At 42.5% G+C, this 16,786-nt stretch overlaps 1 protein-coding gene across 1 annotated transcript; it reads left to right on the top strand.

Annotated features, from left to right (window-relative positions):
* Window positions 1–218: 218 nt before the first annotated feature.
* LOC130330697 (nardilysin-like) lies at window positions 219–15,846 on the top strand (the record flags this gene model as incomplete). The annotated part of the gene is made up of 9 exons (XM_056553612.1): window positions 219–372; window positions 8,104–8,177; window positions 8,274–8,369; window positions 9,622–9,744; window positions 9,825–9,882; window positions 10,042–10,115; window positions 11,851–11,920; window positions 14,120–14,197; window positions 15,726–15,846. Coding segments are annotated over 9 exons (848 nt in total), but the record flags the coding sequence as incomplete, so codon positions are not given.
* Between the last annotated feature and the right edge of the window lie 940 nt (window positions 15,847–16,786).

The following is a 16,786-nucleotide window of genomic DNA, read 5'->3' as shown; positions in this document are numbered from 1 at the left end:
CGGAATTAAAATTTCTGCGTCGAATGTCTCCGGTGCGGAATTTCTGCTGTGTGCACAGTGCAGCAGAATCGCATTGAAAACAATCCGACTCTGCTGCAACGAAATTACCTAGTGAAATTTTTCCGCCACGTGAACAAGACCTATAAGTTTATAAAGTGCATGTAAAATGAAAAGTATAGACAGCCTGTGATCATAGCTGCCTTTTATTTCGTTTACAGTGGTTTTCATGGGCAGCGAAAAATACCCAGATGAGAATGGCTTTGATGCGTTCCTTAAAAAGCACGGAGGCAGCGATAATGCCTCAACAGACTGCGAACGCACTATTTTCCAGTTTGATGTACAGAGAAAGCATTTCAAGGAGGCCCTGGACCGGTAAGATGTTAGGCCCCTTTCCCACTACCGCTATGTTCCTGCAAAATCTCCTGTCGTGATCTTCTGTCAAAACGTACAAAAAACGTCCGTTAAAGAATTCCCATTCATTTCAATGGGATTTTTTGACCATCCTTCATCGGTTATAGGTATATAGAAATTAGTGTAGCTCACTCAGTGAATAGACTTACCTGAGGTGAACTGATGTTACCTTCACCCAAAGGTCTATTGGAAAATGAGTAAATTGGATGGTTGAAAATCAACCTAAAGATCAGTCCTCAAGGTATACTAGAAAGATAGGTAAAGAATAAAGAGTGATCCAGATGGGTGTAAATTAAAAATATTTATTCAATAATAATATGATATATTGTAATTAGAGATGAGCGAACTTACAGTAAATTCGATTTGTCACGAACTTCTCCGCTCGGCAGTTGATGACTTATTCTGCATAAATTAGTTCAGCTTTCAGGTGCTCCGATAGGCTGGAAAAGGTGGATACATTCCTAGGAAAGAGTCTCCTACGACTGTATCCACCTTTTCCAGCCCACCGGAGCACCGGAAAGCTGAACTAATTTATGCTGGATAAGTCATCAACTGCTGAGCGGAGAAGTTCGTGACGAATCGAATTTACTGTAAGTTCGCTCATCTCTAATTGTAATATTTGCTGATGCTCACAGTCCGTGCAGGGCCCTTGCATTGGACATAGAACATAGTATATAGATAGGGAAAAATAGTTAAAAAGTGATTCAGTAAATAAAATAGGTTAATAATCTTGCATCTAAAAATCATTAAATGTCCTGTAGGTAGATCATAAGATCAAATGGATAGCGCTGTTCAATTGTAGCCAGAGAAGTTTTTATCCACAATGGTACTCTGAATAAACAGTAACAGTTTTTGCATATAATGTATCAAATGTTGATACAGTCCTTGTGTGCAATGCAGCAGATAGTAACACAAAGAATAGGGTCCGGTGCACGGCACCACTCACCACTCCTGGGATCACTGATGTGACTATCTCGACAGGATGGCACGGAGGTATCAGGCCTCCGGCGGTGACCGGTCTTCGTCCCCTGCACTTAGTTGCGCTGTAGGTGATGTGGCAGTGTTCCTCCTTTTAGGGGTCTGCGGTTGTGATCTTTCCGAGGTCCTCGGCTGGCACCGGCCTGGCAGGTATGCCGTGGATTCTCGGTAGTGTTGGGAGACAGCAGGGTCAGTGTGATTGTAGCAGCGGTGGGAGTGGATGCTAGCGTGCCTCGTGTGAATAGGGCGCTTGTGCGCGCGCGTAGAGCAGCAGAGCGATTATAGTGGTCCCGGGACTAGGGACCTCCAGCAGTTGCAAATAGAGTTCTGTTTTTTGCTGGAATTAGAGTGGATATAGGTAGATGCAAGATAGATAAAGGTATCTAAACGCGTTTCAAGGCTTGCGGGCCTTTTCCTCAGTAGAATAATGGATGTGTGGTGTGTGTCAAAGACGTTTTTTTTTTTATAGTGTGAACGGTGGTTAAGGGAAAGTTGGAAAGTCTGGAAAATCCAGGTTGGAGATAAAATCAGGTACTGGATCAGATAAAGGGAATTGAAAACAAAAAAAATGGAGAAAGAGAGAGAAGAGGATATAAGTAATGGAATGAATGTTAAATAGTAAATGGTTTGGGAGGAAGTACAGTAATTTAAAGGAGTATGTCCTGTACGGACGTGTGGTACATATATTGAATGATAATAGAATATTTATATCTATGTTAAATGAATATATAATTTTGAAATTGCAGACTAATCATGCGAATAAAAATTGAGGTTGAGAATATGGTGGAGAGTATACAGTATGTACTGTATAGATTATATAGATGTAAAATAAAATAATGTAATGGGAAATTGTTACTAAAAAATATTAATATAAAATATTAATGAAAAATATTAAATATCAAAAATAATTATATCAAAAAATTATTCAATATCAAAAAAATGAAAACATTTGAAATGAGAGAGTAGCAGGTGTGTCATCATCTGTTCTGCATTTGGATCAATGTGTAAATAAACATGTGATTATGAATATATAAATAGATAAAAAAGAATATCTGGATATGAATGGGAAATGGGTAAAAAGCCGAACATATAGCTGGGATAGAACGCTAATAACATATTAAAACTAGGGATCGCCCGATTATCACAATTTTGGGCATTATCGGTATCAGCAACTACCTTGCCGATAATGCCCTGTGCCGCGCCCCCCCCAACCCACCGCGACTGCCCCCCGACCCACCGCACCGCGTCGCACCCCCCACCGTAGTGCTGGGCGGTATACCGGTATGAACCGGATACCGTTTTTTTTTTTTTTCCTCCCACGGTATGGATTTTTGCTCATACCGCTATACCGGTCGGGCCCCTCCCCCACCCTCGGAGTCCATAAATTTTTTTTAAACTTACCTGTAATGGGGGTGGTCCAGGCCATCCATCCTTCCTGTAGTGTCCGGCGGCATTCCGGGTGGAGGGTGAACCGGTCCGGGCTGTCCTTCTCCGGGGGTCCTCTTCTCCACTCCGGACAGGCTCCGGCCTAGTACGCTGCATAGACGCCGTGACGTCTATGCAGCGTTACTAGGCCGGAGCATGCCCGGAGTGGAGAAGAGGACCCCCGGAGAAGAAGGACGGCCCGGACCGGTTCACCCTCCACCCGGAATGCCGCCGGACACTACAGGAAGGATGGATGGCCCGGACCACCCTCCCCGGACGGTCCCTGCAGCAACTGGGAAGGTGAGTCAGGGTTCTGGGATGGACAGGGATCTGTAGTAGTAGTTTTGCAACAGCTGGAGGCACCCCTAGGCGCGGCGCGGCGGGGGGAGCGGTGGCGGTGATAGGTCTCAGGACCCCCGGACAGGCAGGGGGAGAGAAGCGGGTGGCGGCGGCCTATGGCACCGCAAAAGCCACTGCAGTGCATTGATTTAAAGCGCCCGCTTTAAATCAGTGATCTGCAGCGGGGGGGATAAATAGCCGATAACTTATACCAGAATATCGGTATAAGTTATCGGCTATCGGCCCTAACCTCCACCGATTATCAGTATTGGCCCTAAAAAAACGAGATCGGTCAATCCCTAATTAAAACATATCAGGAAACATGCGAAAAAAAAGTGCTGGAACATGTAGTGTTGAAGACGTCATACTTGGATGGGCTAGCCCTCAGGAACCGTCGCCGAGTCGATTAACGACCAGTCGGCGACGGGTGGTGAGGAAGAGCCCAATCTCAAGTCTTACAGGAATCCAAAAATCTCCATCTCAGCATTGAGTCCCTTAGGGATCAATGTGTCAAATTCAAAGATCTAGCGGGATTCGGGCTTGGGCATATGTGTTATGAAATCACCACCTCTCCAACAATTTTTTACTTTCAAAAGTGCTGTGAAGAAGAGTTGGGAGGGATCTTGGCCATGGTGTTCTGTGAAATGTAGGGACACTGGGTGTGTTTTGTTGTCTTTTTTGATATTGTAGATACTGAAATACGGATTTTTAGTTGCCTTTTAGTTTGTCCAATGTATTGTTTGCCACTGGCGCATTGGATTAGGTATATGATCCCTTTGCTGTGGTAAGTTAAACAGTCGCTAATTTTATGGGTAAATTGATTGGATTTAGAGGAGATTTCAGTGACTGTTTTGGGTGAGTTGGTGATTTTACAACCGGAACAGGATCCACATTTGTGGAATCCTTTGGTCTGGAGCCAAGTGGAGGATGATGATGAGGGGGGTTGGCGGATAGGGGGGGCGACTTTTATACCTAGGTTGGGGGCCTTTGTATATACTATGGGCGGGTACATGGGGATGGTATGTCCAATGTTTTTGTCTTTTTTTAAAAAAAATTGCCAATTTGTTTTTATGATCCTTTCGATTTCTTTATAATTTTTATTGAACGATAGAATAATTTTGGGTAATTTGTCTTCAAGTGGAAAGTCAGCTGTTTTGGGAATGAAAAATGGTGATCTGTCTAGTAGGGATCGACCGATATTGTTTTTTTTTTAGGGCCGATACCAATAATCGGTGGAGGTTAGGGCCGATAGCCGATAACTTATACCGGAATATCAGTATAAGTTATCGGCTATTTATCCCCCCGCGACACCGCTGCAGATCATTGATTTAAAGTGGGTGCTTTAAATCAATGAACTGCAGTGGCTTTTGCGGTGCCATAGACCGCCGCCACTTGCTTCTCTCCCCCTACCTGTCCGGGGGTCCTGAGACCTATAACCGCCACCGCTCCCCCCGCCGCACCGTGCCTAGGGGTGCCTCCAGCTGTTGCAAAACTACTACTCTCAGCATGCCCGGACAGCCGTTGGCTGTCCGGGCATGCTGGAAGTTGTAGTTTTGCAACAGCTGGAGGGCCTCAACAGCTGGAGGGCCTACTTTAGGTTTAGTATATTATACAGACCCCTGTCCATCCCAGAACCCTGACTCACCTTCCCAGTTGCTGCAGGGACCATCCGGGAAGGGTGGTCCGGGCCATCCATCCTTCCTGTAGTGTCCGGCGGCATTCCGGGTGAACCGGTCCGGGCTGTCCTTCTTCTCCGGGGGTCCTCTTCTCCACTCTGAGCAGGCTCCGGCCTAGTAACGCTGCATAGACACCGCTGCACAGCGACGCACCTGATGTCAAGCGTAGCGGCGTCTATGCAGCGTACTAGGCCGGAGCCTGCCCGGAGTGGAGAAGAGGATCCCTGGAGAAGGACAGCCTGGACCGGTTCACCCTCCACCCGGAATGCCGCCGGACACTACAGGAAGGATGGATGGCTCGGTCCACCCCCATTACGGGTAAGTTTAATTTTTTTTATTGACTCGGAGGGTGGGGGAGGGGCCCGATCGGTATAGCGGTATGGGCAAAAATCCATACCATGGGAGAGAGAAAAACGGTATCCGGTTCATACCAGTATACCGCCCAGCACTACGGTGGGGGGTGCGACGGGGCGGGGGGGGGGGGTATGCGGTCGCGGTGCGGCGGGTCGGGGGCGGTCGCGGTGCGGGGGGCGGGGCATTATCGGCTTATCGGCAAGGTAATTGCCGATACCGATAATGCCCAAAATCGTAATTATCGGCCGATAATATCGGCCATACCGATAATCGCTCAATCCCTAATGTCTAGGATGCGGGTGTCATTCAGTGCTTTGTCTAAAATAGTTTTGGGGTAGTTTTTATCCAGGAATTTGTTGGTTAAGGCTTGTGCCTCTTCTTCGAATTTGCTATCTGCATAACTAGGTGCGAATATTTTTAATTTACACCCATCTGGATCACTTTTTATTCTTTACCTATCTTTCTAGTATACTTTGAGGACTGATCTTTTAGGTTGATTTTCAACCATCCAATTTACTCTTCATCAGTTATAGCCTGTTATAACTAATTTCCCTTATTTTTGACGGGGCAAATAACAGTGCATGCACTAATTTTTGTCAACTTTGTCAACTGGCTCTAGAAAGTTAAACAGATTTGTAAATTACTTCTATTAAAAAATCTTAATCCTTTCAGTACTTATGAGCTGCTGAAGTTAAGGTTGTTCTTTTCTGTCTAAGTGCTCTCTGATGACACCTGTCCCCGGAAACGCCTAGTTTAGAAGAGGTTTGCTATGGGGATTTGCTTCTAAACTGGGCGGTTCCCGAGTACAGCATCACAACCAGGAAGTAAAAAATGGGTTAAAATTCATGATCCGTTATTGATGAATAATGGGTGTCAAAAGACAGGAACATGATAGCAGTGTGAAAGTAGCCTTAGCTGAAGTCTTTTGTTTACTCTATTACTCTGTTTTCCCAACCATGGTGCCTCCAGCTGCTGCTAAACTACAACTCCCAGCATGTCCGGACAGTCAAAGGCTAGTTTTGCAACAGCTGGAGGCACACTGGTTAGAAAACACTGCTCTATAATTACAGAGAACACATGGTCAAATGCTGGGAGGGCCTTAAAGGGGTACTCCTGGAAAACATTATTTTTTTTAATCAACTGTTGCCAGAAAGTTAAACAGATTTGTAAATTACTTCTATTTTAAAAAATCTTAATCCTTCCAGTACTTATCAGCTGCTATATGTTGCACAGGAAGTTCTTTCCTTTATGAATTTCCTTTCTGTCTGACCACAGTGCTCTCTGCTGACACCTCTGTCCATTTTGGGAACTGCCCAGAGCAGGAGAGGTTTCCTATGGGGATTTGCTTCTACTCTGAACAGTTCCTAAAATGCACAGAGGTGTCAGCAGAGAGCACTGTGGTGAGACAGAAAGGAAATTTAAAAAGGAAAGAACTTCCTGTGCAACATACAGAAGCTGATAAGTACTGTAAGGATTAAGATTTTTAAATAGAAGTAATTTACAAATCTGTTTAACTTTCTGGCACCAGTTAATTAAAACGATTTTCTATCCAGAGGAGTACCCCTTTAACCCTCAGCTCAAGGTAAATAATACTTCAGTAATTTTCAGTGCAGGTAGCAATAATTCATATCCCCAAATGTGACACAGCACAAACCTATTTGGACATGACCTAGCAAGTTCTAGGCCCCTGTGCACATTAGAAAGATTTCAAAGCCATCAATGTCAGTGGGATTGATTCACTATGTAATGGGAAATGGGGTCTCCCGAGACAGATGACATTGAGGGAAATTAGGATCGGTAATGTGATTTTCAGTGGGCATCTGTATTGGCAGGCAAAAAGAGTAGTAGTCGGCAAACATCCATTGCAGAGAAAAGAATTTGGGGACCTTTTAGTATGAAGCTGGTTGGTCCAAATAGAATTTGAATGGGAAGTTTTGAACCTGCCATACGCCTTATTCCCAGGCAATGTGCCTCCAGCTGTTGCAGAACTACAACTCCCGGCATGCCCAGGATAGACCACTTCCTGAGACACACATACCCGTGTCATTTTGAGTGCTGGTCACATGACCCAGCTGCTGTTTGGAAATGTGTGGATGCAGCTGAGCTGGAATGAAACGGATTGCACTGTAAGACAGGAGTCTCAAACTGGTGGTCCTCCAGATGTTGCAAAACTTCAACTCCCAGCATGCCCAGACAGCCAACGGCTGTCTGGGCATGCTGGGAGTTGAAGTTTTGCAACATCTGGAGGGCCACCAGTTTGAGACCCCTGCTGTAGTTACAGCGGGGGTGAGTGCGCATTATATATTTTATATCCATTTTTTTATTTTTTTTTTACCTTTTTTATAGGGACAGTTGTAGTTTTTACAACAGCTGGAGGCACACTGGTTGGGGGGAATCACTGTTTCAGATACGTTTTAGCTGCTGATTTTAATCAGTCATATGTCTAATTGTTTCCACCCTGCCAGAAATAACCAATAAGGGTTTAGAGATGACTGAATGACCTGACAACAGCTTATACCTATTAAAAACTGTATGATGGGGCGGAGTAGAGATGAGCGAACTTACAGTAAATTCGATTCGTCACGAACTTCTCGGCTCGGCAGTTGATGGCTTTTCCTGCATAAATTAGTTCAGCTTTCAGGTGCTCCCGTGGGCTGGAAAAGGTGGATACAGTCCTAGGAAAGAGTCTCCTAGGACTGTATCCACCTTTTCCAGCCCACCGGAGCACCGGAAAGCTGATCTAATTAATGCAGGAAAAGTCATCAACTGCCGAGCCGAGAAGTTCGTGACGAATCGAATGTACTCTAAGTTCGCTCATCTCTAGGGTGGAGGCTTCATGCCCCTACTATACTGCATTTATTCTCTTTTTTTTCATGCCCTCCCAGCTGTAATATCTGAACTCCCTGCTCTCTCTCCTCAGGTGGGCACAGTTCTTTATCTCCCCGCTGATGGTCAGTGATGCTGTAGACCGGGAAGTACAAGCTGTGGACAGTGGTGAGTTTGAGGTTTCTCCCATTATAGTTTTTTATATATGTATTTTTTTTTTTTTTTTTTTCTTGCTGTAAATTTAACTTTCTAATAATATTGCAGAATATGAGCTCGCTCGGCCTTCTGATGCCAACCGTAAGGAAATGCTTTTTGGGAGTCTGGCAAAACCTCAGCATCCAATGGGAAAGTTTTTCTGGGGTAAGTTCTTTGGAAGGCAGATCTTCTAAAAGGATCAAGATAAAAGATTTATTGTATTTTTATGTTTTTTTTTTTTTTTTTTTTTTTTTTCTGTGTATATATGTATTTAGATACAGTAGCTTATAGAAATACAAATATTTGTGTGTAAATATACATTACATATATGTATATATGAATATATATGTGTGTGTATGATATATATTGAGTAGAGATGAGCGAACTTACAGTAAATTCGATTCGTCACGAACTTCTCGGCTCGGCAGTTGATGACTCATCCTGCATAAATTAGTTCAACTTTCAGGTGCTCCCGTGGGCTGGAAAAGGTGGATACTGTCCTAGGAGACTCCTTCCTAGGACTGTATCCACCTTTTCCGGAGCACCGGAAAGCTGAACTAATTTATGCAGGAAAAGTCAGCAACCACCGAGCCGAGAAGTTTGTGACGAATCGAATTTACTGTAAGTTCGCTCATCTCTAATATTGAGATATATATATATTACACACACACACATACATATACATATGTAATGTATATTTACACTCAAATATTTGTATTTCGATAATCTATATACACATATACATAAACAAAAATTATAATCTATACGTATTACATATATGGGAATTTTATTATTTTTTTTGAATATATATAATTATAATTTTTTTTTTTTCCATATACATGTACGAGTGCCTCACATAATAAACCCATGTTCTTCCATAAAGTAAGGAATCCAGACTAAAGGTCCTGCAACTTAGTAAATCTAGTGCATGCACACCAGTCAATCCTAAAGTACACAGTCATCGAATCATAAAGTGTACATACAGGTATCAATAATAATAAAATGTTATTGCAATGTAGAACCTGGTGCAGACATGCTCAAGTGCAGAAAGGATCCCCCACCCAGCATCCCATAGAACAGTGCTTCCCTACCAGGGTGCCTCGAGCTGTTGCAAAACTACAACTCCCAGCATGCCCAGACACAGAAAAAAAAAAGTATCTGTACTCGTACTCTGTCTTAAAAAATGTTATCAGGACATCCCTAGCATAGATCAGTAGTTCCCAACTAATGTGCATCTGGCCGTTGCAAACCTACAACTCCCAGCATGCTGGGAGTTGTAGTTTTGCAACAGTTGGAGGCACCCTGGTTGGGAAGCACTGTCATAAATACATTATGGCTTAAGAGATCCTATAGTAAGTACCCTATATAGCTTTAGCTTATCCTATATCAGTGTCTTACACTTCCCTTGGATTTGTAGGAAATGCTCAGACTTTGAAGTATGAACCCGAAGCGAACAACATTGACACCCACAGCCGGCTCCGAGAGTTCTACAGGACGTACTACTCTGCGCACTACATGACGCTGGCTGTGCAATCTAACGGTATGGACGCGTGCTACAGGGCTGACAGTAAAAGGGGGTTACCATGGTCCTGTTAACTCATTGTGTTCTGATCTTTTCAGAAACTTTGGATACACTGGAAGAATGGGTGAAGGAGATATTTAGTAACGTTCCCAATAAGTAAGTTTTACAGGACATATTTTTATTTTATTTTATTGAGGATTCACCAATGCGATGAGTAATCTGTTCTTAGCATAAATTGTCGTGTTTATAAAACATTTTTTATAATAATACATATATATATATATATTTATATGTATTTTTTCTTTTTTTATATAGTGGTTTGCAAAAACCTGATTTTAGTTACCTGAGTGACCCTTTCGACACCCCAGGATTTAATTCACTTTACAGAGGTTTGTATTATGTTCGTAGTCTTCACCCATGGTTTATTAATATTGGTGCCTGAATGTTATTTTTTTTCTTTTTTTTTTCATGTTTTATTAATTTTGAAAGAAAGATGTTATAACAATACAGGAATTTTCCAAACATTCGCCAAGAAACATGGTATTAAGGCACATCGGTTAGCACCTGACAAAGTGTAGAAATGCTATAAGGGGTACTCCAGTGGGAGGAAATCCTTTTTTATTTTTATTTTTTATTTTTATTTTTTTTAAATCAACTAAAGTTAAACAGATTTGTAAATTACTTCTATTTAAAAAATCTTGATCCTTACAGTACTTATCAGCTGCTGTATGCTCCAGAGGATGTTCTTTTCTTTTTGAATTTATTTTCTGTCTGACAACAGTGCTCTCTGCTGACACCTCTGTCCATGTCAGGAACTGTCCGGAGCAGGAGAGGTTTGCTATGTGGATTTACTCCTGCTCTGGACAGTTCCTGACATGGACAGAGGTGTCAATAGAGAGCACTGTGGTCAGACAGAAAATAACTATACAGCTTCCTGTGGGGCATACAGCAGCTGAGAAGTACTGGAAGGATTAAGATTTTTAAATAGATGTAATTTGCAAAACTGTATAACTTTCAGGCACCAAAAGAAAAATCCACTGGAGTACCCCTTTAAGCAAAACATTACAGAGCAAGTTACATAGCAATCAAGGAACATATCATAAGTAGATGTGAGTGATGGAAGCTTTATGAATGTGAGGTAGGGAGACAAGGGAAGGGAAACAAAACCAGTAAACATTCCATGACTTCTAATAGGACTGTCTTGGAGCCACTCTTGTTCAGTTGCTTTTAGCACAATGTCAGGCAGCTGCTTCTAAGGCCGGCAGGATATTGTCCTGTATCTGAAGAGGCATGGACTCGAGGGACAGGGACATAATACTCCCCCTTTTATAAAGCATTGGTACGGCCTCACCTGGGATATGCTGTTCAGTTTGGGTCACCAGTCCATGAAAGGGACGTTGTGGAGCTGGAAAGGGTGCAGAGATGCGCGACTAAACTAATATGGGGCATGGAACATCTTTGCTATGAGGAAAGATTAAAAGTATTACATTTGTTTATTCTTAAGAGACGTTTAAGAGGGATATGATCAATGTATATGTGTATAAATGGCCCATACAAAAAATATATGGAGAAAAACGGTTACGGGTTAAACCCCCTCAAAGGACAAGGGGGCACTCCCTCCGTCTGGAGAAGAAAATGTTTGGTCTCAACGGGTGACAAGTCTTCTTTACCATAAGAACTGTGAACTTATGGAACAGTCTATCTCAGGAACTGGTCACAGCAGAAACAGTTGAAAGCTTTAAAACGGGGTTATATTCCTAGAACAAAATTACATTAATGCTTATGCAGAAATATAAAATCACATCTGTTCCCCTTCATCCCACCACACCCCTTCCCTTCAATTTCTTGGTTGTACTTGAGGGACGTAATGTCGTATTTTTTTTTTTTTTTTTTTCAACCATACGAACTATGTAACATGTAACTATGACAGTGTTTCCCAACCAGGGTGCCTCCAGCTGTTACAAAACTACAACTCCCAGCATGCCCGGACAGCCTTTGGCTGTCCGGGCATGCTGGGAGTTGTAGTTTTGCTACAGCTGGAGGCACCCTGGTTGGGTAACACTGCACTATGACCATAATATTCTTTGTGTATTAATATACCATCTCCTCTGTCTATTCTTGTAGTCATCCCCATTAAGAAGGTTCATGCTCTCACTATAACATGGGCTCTTCCACCCCAAGAAAAGTTTTACAAGTAAGTATCCATAAGACATGAGCCCTTTCTCTGTGTCCATTTTTCTTGGTGTGGAGAATTTCGCATTAGTAGTGGTCACAGTCTTGTTTGGGCAAATTTGAAGACCAAGTCTTCCTGGCCTTGGATTTAAAATACATCAAAACTGCACTGTGTGAACCTGGCCTTGTAGAAGACTCTATTCATCCACCTATCTGGCCAATTTTCCTGTTCGAGATTTTTTTTCTCATTTGTTATCAACCAGCTTTTTTGTATAACTAGAAAATAGAAAATGGTTACATACTAGTTAAAATGTCTTAAAGGGGTACTCCACTGCCCCAGCCTTCGGAACATTTTTGTTTGGAATGCGAGCTGCAGGGGTTGTGACGTCACGGCCATTCCTCCTCAATGCAAGTCTATGCATAGACTTGCATTGAGGGGGCGTTGGTGTGAGGTCTGAGCCCCCCACACCCAGCGCTGGGGCAGTGCAGTACCTCTTTAAAGGAAAGTGGGGCTCTGTGCTCGGAGGACAAGCGGGGCTCTGTGCTTGGAGGACAAGCGGGGCTCTGTGCTTGGAGGACAAGCGGGGCTCTGTGCTCGGAGGACAAGCGGGGCTCTGTGCTCGGAGGACAAGCGGGGCTCTGTGCTCGGAGGACAAGCGGGGCTCTGTGCACGGAGGACAAGCGGGGCTCTGTGCACGGAGGACAAGCGGGGCTCTGTGCTCGGAGGACAAGCGGGGCTCTGTGCTCGGAGGACAAGCGGGGCTCTATATCATGCTCCTGGCTAGGGATCGACCGATTATCGGTTTGGCCGATATTATCGGGCGATAATCACGATTTTGGGCAATTTTGGGCAATTACCTTGCCGATAATGCCCCGCCCCCACCGCACCACTGGATTACCCCTTTAAGGACTCTGAAATGAAGACTTATGAGAATGTCATGAGTCCTTAAGGGGTTAAAGGGGTACTCCGGTGGAAAACTTTTATTTATTTATTTATTTTATTTATTTTTTGTGCCAGAAAGTTAAACCGATTTGTAAATGACTTCTATAAAAAAAATTATTTTCTTTTTGGAACACAGAGCACTCTGCTGAATCACGAGCACAGTGCTCTCTGCTGACATCTCTGTCCATTTTAGGAACTGTCCAGAGTAGAAGAAAATCCCCATAGCAAACATATGCTGCTCTGGACAGTTCCTTAAATGGATTGAGATGTCAGCAGAGAGCACTGTGCTCGTGATTCAGCAGAGAGCTCTGTGTTCCAAAAAGAAAAGAACTTCTTCTGTAATATTCAACAATTGAGTAGTACTAGAAGGATTAAGATTTTTTTTTTATAGAAGTAATTTAAAAATCTGTTTAACTTTCTGGCACCAGTTGATTTAAAAAAAAATATATGTTTTCCACCGGAGTACCCCTTTAATCCGGTTCATCTGCACTATAACCCTGTGTATTGCGTTTAGTGTGGGTGACCCGGCTATCTGTTTCCCTTTTTAATAGATCTTGGCAGAAGGTGAGATCTCTAAAGGTCCCCTACACCTTGGTGAATGTGTTTGCCGCCTTCCTTACTCTTCCCCCAGCAGATGATGTCGGGGTAAAGAAGAATCACCATGTTGTATTTCAACTACTCCTTCCCATTGTTCTGGCCCCTTCTCTCCTCTATGAGAGCATATTGCGGCTCAGCCTAGCCGAGTGTTCAGGTGTATGGAGGGATTTTGAGAGAGAGTTATCGGGTGAACGAATGTTTGGCCTACAGCGGCTACCTTAAAGGGGTACTCTGTTGCCCCAGCGTTCGGAACCTTTTATTCTGAACGCTTGGAGCATGCAGCGGGGGGGGGGGGGGATCGTGACGTCACGGCCCCCTCCCATAGACATGCATTGAGGGGGGCGTGGTGTGACGTCGCGAAGGGGGTGGGCCATGACATCACGACCCCCGCCGCCCATTCAAAATAAACGCCGGGTGCTGCACAGAGATCGTGGGGGTCCCAGCGGCAGTACCCCCGCGATCAGACATCTTATCCCTACCCTTTTGATAGGGGATAAGATTTCTAGGAGCGAAGTACCCCTTTAAGACTTGTCTTCTGCAATATCTGCTCTCATTGGAATCCTAGTGATAAATACCACGTACCTAATGCCATGGCACCAGGAATTGTTTGAACTTTTCTTGTCTGATCTGCATTTAATTCAGTTACATTGAGTTTCACACATATATTTTATCTGTATTTAGGGTGAAACCTCTTCACTATATTTCGTGGCTCATTGGACATGAGGGTAAAGGCAGCATTCTGTCCCTGCTGCGCAAGAAGTAAGTATTGTATAGTGAAAGGTGCGGGGGATTTGTTATGTGCAGGTAGGGAAGCGCATAGCTGTGCCATCAATAAACTGCTTGTCAGGTATAACCCTAACCTCTTAGCTGGGCTGCCCTAATATGGGGACAAAGTTTGTTGTTTTCCTACATCCTCTTCCTGCGCGGTGTCCGGTGTAAAGATGTCACTTCCCAGAATGCAAACACTATTCAGACAATTGGGCAGATTTACTATATCCAATGCACCAGAATAAAGGGAAAACAAAAAAACTGGCTAATCCTACATTTATTATGGATTTTAGAGACATGCACCTTGCCCAATAAGGGGGTGTGGCTTGGTGGAAAGGGACATGGCTTTATGGGGAAGCCGTCTTTGATGCGACTCATTGTGGAGTAACATTCTGTAGTAAAGATTGTCAGCTAATAGTTGGTCAAAACTTTAGTTTTGAACTAGATTGTTAAAAAAAAAAAAAAAAAAAACACAAAAAAACAAAACAAAAAAACTGTTGAACAGATTTGTAAATTACTTCTATTGAAAAATCTTAATCCTTTTAGTACTTTTTAGCAGCTGTATGCTACAGAGGAAATTCTTTACTTTTTGCATTTCTTTTTTGTGTTGTCCACAGTGCTCTCTGCTGACACCTCTGTCCGTGTCAGGAACTGTCCAGAGCAGAATTGGTTTGCTATGGGGATTTTCTCCTGCTCTGGACAGTTCCTGATATGAGCATCAGGTGTCAGCAGAGAGCACTGTGGACAACACGAAAAAGGAATTTAAAAAAATAAAGATTTTCCTCTGTAGCATACAGCTTCTAAAATGTACTGAAAGGGTTAAGATTTTTTTTTTTTAATAGAAGTAATTTACAAATCTGTTTAACTTTCTGGCACCTGTTCATTTAAAAAAAAATAAAAAATTCCACCGGAGTACTCCTTTAAGATATACAATAATTGTTCAAAAATCAGTCAAATAATAACACCTAAAATATGCGCAAACACAAAAACACCCATGGAAGTCCTATCTAAACACATAACCAAAGAATGGCTTCCTTATGGATAATGTAGGTCTGCAGTTGTGTTAAAGGGGTACTCTGGTGGAAAACATTTTTATTTAAATCGACTGGTGAATCACTTCTATAAAAAAAAATCTCAGTCCTTCCAGTACTTATCAGCTGCTGTATAATAGAGGAAGTTCTTTTCTTTTTGAATTTCTTGTCAGTGCTCTCTGCTGACACCTCTGTCCATGTCGGGAACTGTCCAGAGCAGGAGAGGTTGGCTATGGGGATTTTCTCCTGCACTGGACAGTTCCTGACATGAACAGAGGTGTCAGCAGATAGATAGAAAAAAAATTCCTCTGTATTATACAGCAACTGATAAGTACTGGAAGGATTAAGATTTTTAAATAGAAGTAATATACAAATCTGTTTAACTTTCTGTCACCAGTTGATTTAAAAAAATAAATAAATTTAAAAAAAATGTTCTGTTTCTGAAAATTTGTTCTGAACCCGCACCCTGTTCGTTTTCCCTCTCTCAGGTGCTGGGCACTCGCTCTGTTTGGAGGAAACAGTGAGACCGGCTTTGAGCAGAATACAACATACTCTGTGTTCAGTATTTCCATCACGCTGACAGACGCAGGATATGAACACTTTTATGAGGTATGACGAGCATCTGAAGAGTCTTGTTATATGAAACAGAGCTTCCCTTTAGAAAAGACGTACTCCTCTTCTTCATGTTCTCTTTCTCTCTCTCTTTCTCTCTTTCTCTCTTCTCTCTCTCTTCTCTCTTTCTCTCTTTCTCTCTTTCTCTCTCTCTCTCTCTCTCTCTCTCTCTCTCTCTCTCTCTCTCTCGTTTGTGTATGTATGTGGAGATATATTAAAATATATATATATATATGTGTGTATATATATATTAATATATGTGTGTGTATGTGTATATACATATATATGTGTATGTGTGTGTATGTATGTGGAGATATATATATATATATATATATATTTTAATATGTGTGTGTATATGTATATATGTGTATATATATATATTAATATGTGTGTGTGTATATATGAGGAGGAATAACTGAGGAACCTCATAATACAGAGTTTTAGAAAAGGGTGCTCAAGAATTCTTACAAGAGGATGTTACAAGGCAAGGGGTATGGACTTTCTGTGCTTCCCAACCGGTTTGACTTTGGGCTATGCTCTGGAGGCAGAGTTTAAGAGTTTAAAGGGGTACTCTGGTGGAAAACTTTTTATATATATATATATTTTTTTTTATCTACTGGTGCCAGAAAGTTTTAACATATTTTTAAATTACTTATGTTGAAAAATCTTAATCCTTCCAGTACTTATAAGCTGCTTTATGCTCAACAGGAAGTTCTTGTTGAATTTTTTTTGTGTCTGACTACAGTGCTCTCTGATGACACCTGTCTGTCTGTCTCCGGAACTGTCCAGAGCAGGATAGGTTTGCTATGGGGATTTGCTCCTACTCTGGACAGTTCCTGAGAAAGACAGACAGGTGTCAGCAGAGAGCACTGTGGTCAGACAGAAAATACATTTGAAAATAAAATAATTTCCTGTGAAGAATACAGCAGCTGATAAG

This window comes from Hyla sarda, unplaced genomic scaffold, assembly GCF_029499605.1.
Source record: "Hyla sarda isolate aHylSar1 unplaced genomic scaffold, aHylSar1.hap1 scaffold_3395, whole genome shotgun sequence".
NCBI classification, from domain to species: domain Eukaryota; kingdom Metazoa; phylum Chordata; class Amphibia; order Anura; family Hylidae; genus Hyla; species Hyla sarda.
Note: the sequence above shows the minus strand (reverse complement) of the source record. Positions and strands in the feature narration are given on the sequence as shown.